Source organism: Pteropus medius, unplaced genomic scaffold (assembly GCF_902729225.1).
Source record: "Pteropus medius unplaced genomic scaffold, Ma_sr-lr_union100, whole genome shotgun sequence".
Classification (NCBI taxonomy): Eukaryota; Metazoa; Chordata; class Mammalia; order Chiroptera; family Pteropodidae; genus Pteropus; species Pteropus medius.
In genome coordinates, this window is record NW_024344370.1 from 13,154,190 (window position 1) to 13,161,402 (window position 7,213).

At 42.0% G+C, this 7,213-nt stretch overlaps 1 protein-coding gene across 1 annotated transcript; it reads left to right on the forward strand.

Moving 5' to 3' along the window:
- Positions 1 to 2,962: 2,962 nt before the first annotated feature.
- On the forward strand, positions 2,963 to 4,509 carry LOC120608146 (26S proteasome regulatory subunit 6B-like). The gene is given in 3 exon segments (XM_039869903.1): positions 2,963 to 2,967; positions 3,256 to 3,832; positions 3,834 to 4,509. Coding segments are annotated over 3 exon segments (1,248 nt in total). The 3' UTR covers positions 4,500 to 4,509.
- The last annotated feature ends 2,704 nt before the right edge of the window (positions 4,510 to 7,213 follow it).

Genomic DNA, 7,213 nt, shown 5'->3' on the forward strand with positions numbered 1-7,213 from the left:
GGGGCTGGGTGTGGAGTACATCAGCAAATTCCTAGGGCCCATTCATTCATCCAAAAAAATGATTACAGAACACCTTCCATGCTTCAAGAATCACCTCGGGTGTTGCGGACAGAGCAACAGAGCACAGACAAAGAAAGCTCCATTCCCGTGAAGCTTATATTGTAGTGGAGAGAGATCAGACGAACAGTATACTTTAAATCATGATAAAGGTGAAGAAAAAAGACAAAAAAAGAGCTAAAGAATAACTTATGGAAGGACCTTATATTGGTCTAGACTTTACTGCAGACAACAGAATCCACTCTAACTAGTTTAAGCGGAAAGGGATTCTACACAGAAAATTCAGTGATTATAAAATTGTTAAAAAGGGCTGGAGGAGCACGTTCTAGCCTGACCTCTCAAGAACAATCCCCAGCCTGTGCACAATCTGTTAAAAGAAGCTGTTGCATCAGGACAGTGAAACAACCCTGCTGACTGCGGGACATTCCAGCTCAAGTGCAATCAAAACAGCTGTTGCTGCTATCCCAGGGCCCCTGACAAGGGAAGGTGCCTTTTGCTGCTATATACGGTAGCCACAGCTACGAATGCCTGCTCCAGAATCACCCCACTTCCACCACGATCTGTGCCAGCCAAATTATGCTTGGTCCCGTCAAAACTGAGACCCTGTGAAACTCAGAATGCATTGTGATGATAGAAACTTAATCACTTCTGGGATCCAAGCTCCAAGAGAGTCAAGGAAATGTGAATTTTAGTTTTGCATTCTCAACATAGGAAAAGATAGTTTGAATGCATGTCAAACTCCCTGATCTGTAGTAACTACCACACCACTTTCGAAGGCTAATTGAGGAATGCCTCTGGAGGTGGTAACATTTAAGCTAAGACCATGTGGACAACTAAGGAAGAAACTAAGCACACACACACGAAAAAAAGAAAAGAGTAACATCCCCAGGCACAGTGATGAAGGCAAGAGACAGCTTGGAGGAGTTAGCAGAAGCGACTTCAAACAGGGTTTAGGAGAGCATAGTTAGGAGGTGATTTTATTCAGGGTACTGAGAAACCATAGAGAGTTTTATGAAGGAAACTGGCATACTCTGATTTGTATTTTTTAAAAGAAAATTCTGGCCTCGACTTAGAGAAGAGATTATGCATGAGCAAGGATTGAGCCAAGGAGACAAGACAGAAAATTCCTGAGGATGATATGGTGACATGGGCTAGGATCTTGACTGCAGAGATGAAGTTGACACATTCTGTGTGTATTTTGTAAGCAGAACCACAGGCTTTCAGAATGAATGAGAAGCGAGAAATAACAAAAATGGAAGCACTAAAGATTGTTCCCATGTTTCTAACATAAGTGAAGGGTAAATAATATTCTATTTCCTGGGTTCAAGAACAATGGGGAAGATATGTCTGCAACCCACCAAAATAATTCATTCAGTCCTTTAAGTTTAAAAAAAATCGTACACAGGTGAGAAGGACACTCAACCAGAAAACCTCTTTGCTCTCCCATCTGGCCACTAATTTCATTCTTCAGCATATTCAGAGTATCCTTAAGGTTCTGGAGTAGGGAGTCTCACACTCTGTATGTGAAAGAGTGACACCGGTGGGATCCATACTTTGACTTGGATAAAGGTTTATGCAGTAAAAGATATGTAGGGTAGTACAGAATAGCTTTGGGAGTTGGTGTCTAATCTGTGAGAAACGAAAGTCATAAAATAAAGTCATTGGAAGTTGAAAGGCTGAGCTCTGAAAAGTTATATGAATACAGGACTGTGGCAAGTCAAAACCTCATGTTCATGTTGGCACAGTGAAATTATCTCAGGTCACCTACTCCCAGATCCCTCCCCTCCTCACCTCTCTCTATTCATTTCCACCATCAAAACACCTGCTAACATTAGAATAGGATGCTTCTTGGGTTTTATGACTTAATAGTTACGTGGTAAAATTATGTCAAAAGTAAAAATGTATATTATTTGTAAGTAATTTTTCGTAATCTTTGTAAATACAAATAGTATTAGTTATCAGCTGGGAGTCACCCAGAAGAACAAACTCAGAAAAATGACTGCTCTAGACTATGTTATCATCTCTTCAACAAATAAATAAACCAACAAGACTTAAAAGTCTAAGCAAGAGAGAGAAAGGGAGGCCATGCCCATGCCTTGCCTCTCTTAAGCAATCAGAGCTCTTAGAATAGCTCTGCTGCTGGGGCAGAAGCAAATAATCTTTTGCTCTCCATAAGCATTAAATCTTCCACATGTCTTTAGCACTCTCCATGGGCATACTGGTGCCAAAGCAGAAAAAGATTTAATTTCATGTCGCTAGGTTTTCACTTTTCTGAGGTTAATAAAGAGGCAGGTGCAGTCAGCTGGGCTGCTAGGAAAAAAGGGGAGAGAGGTTTAAAACTGTTTATTTGACCAACTTTAAATCTCGCTAAACCACAGTATAAGACAACTCATAACTTGTTCCCAGTGCCCATGCCTTAATCGCTTTCAAGGGAAGTGTTTCTGAAGGTATTTCTCACTAACAAATGAAATTATTTTGCCAAAATAGGACACTCTGAGCTCTGCATATAAGTATTTTTGAGCCCTGCTCCTACTGCTCCAAAAATAATATATGTAAGTACGTAACATAGTAAGCCCAAGAGTAAAGTTGCTACCTGTCAAACTGATGAGTGGTGGGTGATGGAGATATATACCAAGTACTCTCTAGAATTAAAGATTAAGTCAGTGTAATCTATCACCTGGTAAAGGGAAGTTGGTCTATGTAAAAAGAAAGATTGATTCTTTTAAAGATTTGTGTTTAATAAAATAATTGGTTAGAAACTAAATGGTTGACTGAATCCGGCCAGTTTTCTTGATTTGGAGCCATCGATTTGGTCTCAGTTTCCATCTTTAGTGCAACCCTGGGCTGTGCGGGGATTTTGTTGAGTGCTTATACCAAAGGGTAGGGAGGAGAAAGCAGAAAGGGCATGAGGTACAATTTGTAGTTTTTGTCACCTAATAGGAAAATGGATTCATGTGTGACTTTTCCTTAGAATCTCTTGGTTCTGAGCAGATGGTAGATATTTAATACATGTCTCTTGAATATGTCAATGAATCAGGGTACCCATCTGGTACAGGCAAAGCCTACACTGGGGATTGTGGTTGCCTTTGTAACATACATTCCACTTCTCTCTTGTTGAGAAAAACGCAATGGTGTCTGAAGGAATGACCTCATTTAAAGAGATGAATCTGGCTGACAGTGAGTAATCTCAACCCACAGGGGGTCACTATGGAGGAGATGGGATGAGATCCCAGCACTGTCAGTGTCACAGCCCCAGACTGGCCTTTCATTCCTGGGGCCTGAGCCTGAGAACCTGAAGGATCTGTACAGCTGCCACAAGAAGCTACAGCAAGAGCTGGAGTTCCTGGAGGTGCAGGAGGAGTACATCAAGGATGAGCAGAAGAACCTGAAGAAGGAATTCCTCCACGCCCAGGAGGAGGTGAAGCGAATCCAGAGCATTCCGCTAGTTATTGGGCAGTTTCTGGAGGCTGTGGATCAGAATACAGCTATAGTGGGCTCCACCACAGGCTCCAATTACTACATGCACATCCTGAGCGCCATTGATGAGGAGCTACTCGAGCCCAGTGCTTTGGTGGCCCTCCACAAGCACAGCAATGCCCTGGTGGATGTGCTGCCTCCTGAGGCCGACAGTAGCATCATGATGCTCACCTCAGACCAGAAGCTAGGTGTGATGTATGCAGACATCAGGGGCATGGCCATCCAGAAGCAGGAGGTGCAGGAGGCTATGGAGCTTCCACTCACGCACTTTGAGCTCTATAAGCAGATTGGCATCGATCCCCCCACGAGGCATCCTCATGTATGGCCTACCTGGCTGTGGGAAGACCATGCTGGCAAAGGCTGTGGCTCATCACACCACCACTGCATTTAACCAGTTTGGGGGCTCGGAGTTCGTACAGAAGTACCTGGGCAAGGGCCCCCGCATGGTCCAGGAAGTGTTCCGCCCGGCCAAGGAGAACACACCTGCCATCATCCTCATAGATGAGATCGATGCCATTGCCACCATGAGATTTGATGCCCAGACAGGGACTGACAGGGAGGTTCAGAGAATCCTGCTGGAGCTGCTGAATCAAATGGACGGCTTCAACCAGAACATCAATGTCAAGGTGATCATGACCACAAACCGAGCAGACACCCTGGATCCTGCCCTGCTGTGGCCAGGACACCTTGACCGTAAAATTAAATTTCCACTCCCTGACCCCCGCCAGAAGAGACTGATTTTCTCTACTATCACCAGCAAGATGAATCTCTCTGAGGAGGGTGACTTGGAAGGTTATGTGGCCCAGCCAGATAAGATTTCAGGGGCTGCTATCAACTCAATCTGTCAGGAGAGTGGAATGTTGGCCATCGGAGAGAACTGCTACATTGTTCTGGCCGAGGACTTCAAGAAAGCATACAGGACAGTCATCAAGAAGGATGAACAGGAGCCTGAGTTTTATAAGTGACCTCTCCCCCTACAGCACAGAACCCAGGGACTTCTCTCACTTCCCAGTCTCTTTTCCCAAACCTAGTTCTCTTTTCTCTTTACCCAGGATTGATTTATTCAATAAATATACAACATTGAAAAAAAATCTCAACCCATTTTCTAGCAATTGGCTAAAAAATGGTCATGTGGCCCTTAATTCTGGCCAGTAAGAAAGAAAAGAGGTCTTTGGGAATGCTGTTCTTGGTTCTGAAGAGACAGCAATAGGAATCCAGAAGTTTTCTCTTCTCCACTTATGCGAATAAGGAGACTTATAGCCCCAAATGCTGCTAGCAGCCATGCTGTTAAGGAAAACCAGCCTGAGAATGAAGCCAAAGTTTAAGATAGTAGCATGAAGAGACAGAGAGAACCTGGCCCTTTGATGACATTTTCTGCATCACAGAATCAATCAAACATAAAGCCTACTCTAACTTTTGAATTGCATGCTATAAGACCTAATTAATATCCTATTGTTTAAGCCAATTTGAATTTGCTAGTCTGTTTCTTACAAGTAGATTTGAATGATGTGAAGACTGACACCATTTTCTAAATAAGATATTTTTAAGTATTATTTCAAATATCCAGTTTACCTCTCTTTAAAATGGATAATCAGTCATTAACTTTTCTATACTTAAATGTCCTTAACAATCCCTTCTCACTGTAATTTTAAGATTTTAAGAATTGAAAGTCCACAAAGGCAATAAGAAGTCAGGGGTGATCGCATATAGCTCCCCCAGAAATTATGCTCTCAATTATGTTTTACAGCAAATCTTAAACTTTAACTACGGTTTTTAATTCTTATAATTTAGTTATATTTAGATGAGTCTTTTTATTTTATACTTTATTCTTGAGACTCTCTAATCAAAATCTATACAGAAGTAACTTGAGCCACGTTGTAAATGAGAGAGGAAAGACCCACCCAGCCCTGTCCTTCTTCTACATATCTGATGAAGTGCCCATTCTCTAACTGGGTAGTTGGGTATGAGACTGACTGTTCATTGCAGGATAGCATAGCCACTAAGAGCAGGGACTCAAATCTTGACTCTGCCATTTATCAGCTGTGTGCTTTTGAGTGAAACGCTTAACCTCTATAAACCTCCATTTATCCTTCTGTAAACCAAGATACAGTTGTACTTACCTCATACCATTATTATGTGGATTACATAAGATAATGCATGTGAAACACTAAGCATAGTGCCTGGCATGTACAAAGTGCTCAGGAAATGTTATTAATATTCTCTTTGTGGTACAAGTAATCAATGAGTTTTGCCTAGAGGGAAGACATTGGCATTTTTTAAGTGCAGCTTGATAAACCAAATTATTATCTAAATGAGTGGGTTTTAGGAGAGAGCCGTTTGGGCAGAACAGGCAGCGTGGGATAGTCCTTTCCCTCTTAACATTTATTTCCCAGCTCCCTCACAGGGAATTAGTCTGGATCTCTCTTCCCTCCTCCATCATCACGATACTTAACAATTAACCTCGACTGCTTCGTATGGAGTTCTGTGAAGCAATATTGTAACAACAGGATGAAAATACCATGGATTGATAAAGAAATGCTCAAAATTGTCTTTTTAAAATCTAGAATATAGAGAATAGACCCCCAAAAAAATGAAGAAAAAAAATCAATACAGTCTGTTTATATTGGCTCATTTCTAAGAAAGTCAAGAAACTGCTTAAAGGGAGAAGGTAGAAAGAACACTAGGAGGGGTGGAGGAGCTCCGTCCCCACCAGCTGAGTGTGACCTTGAACAAATCACAGTATCCTACTGGAGGTCAATGTCCTCATCTGTCAAATAAAGGCCTTGGACTTGAATATTGTTTTACACCATGTGCTTCCTAGAGCCTGGTCAGGGCTGTCAGGGGTGTGAGTGAGAGGGAAGGGATGGAGAGGGGGAAGCAGGAGCACTAAGAAATAGTCTTTAGGGACCTCATTTGCTTTAACCAGCACAGTTTCATGATCATGTTACCTACTCTGTTGCAACAAAAGTTTGAACACATGCACACAAAAGCTTAAATCGATGGTCTCTAAGGTCTCTTCCATCTGACTTTCCAAATTTTCCCTCCACATGACTCTGATCACCAAAGCTCCCAGCACAGCCCAGTCTTTCTGTTTCCACTGAACAGACAAGGGGATGTTATCAGAGGTGCTGGAGTGCCACAGCTTCATTACTCAGGATGCCTAGAGGAGCAAGTTAATGAACCCAGAGAGGGCTCACATGAACGGTAGGAAGCCTGATCCTGAGAGCGGAAATGAGAGCACAAGTTCCTGAATCTCCTTAGAAGTTCTTGAGCTGAGCTTCATCATGAACTGACATTCCTTCCCCTATCCTACCCTCAAAGTCCCCAGAGAAGAACCAAAGAGATCCCATCTGATTAATTCTCAGTGCATTTGGTTTATTCATGTTCACCTAACTATTCTCTTTCAGAGTCCCTGCAGAGTAGAGGTGGAGTTTATTGACCTAAATGCCATGGTCTATGGAAGTTGGGTTTTACTGGTCAGAAATAAGGATTGGCAACTTTAACTTTAATCAAATCACAATAATAGGTTTTCATCTATTTAACCTTCTTATTTTTTTTCTTTTATTAACTCGTGAAGTAGTTCAAGCATACCAAAAAGTATCGAAAATAAACATTCCTGCATTCACCAATCACTTTTGTCAAGCTTAAAAATCCACCTTCTATCTTTAAGCTTCAGGGT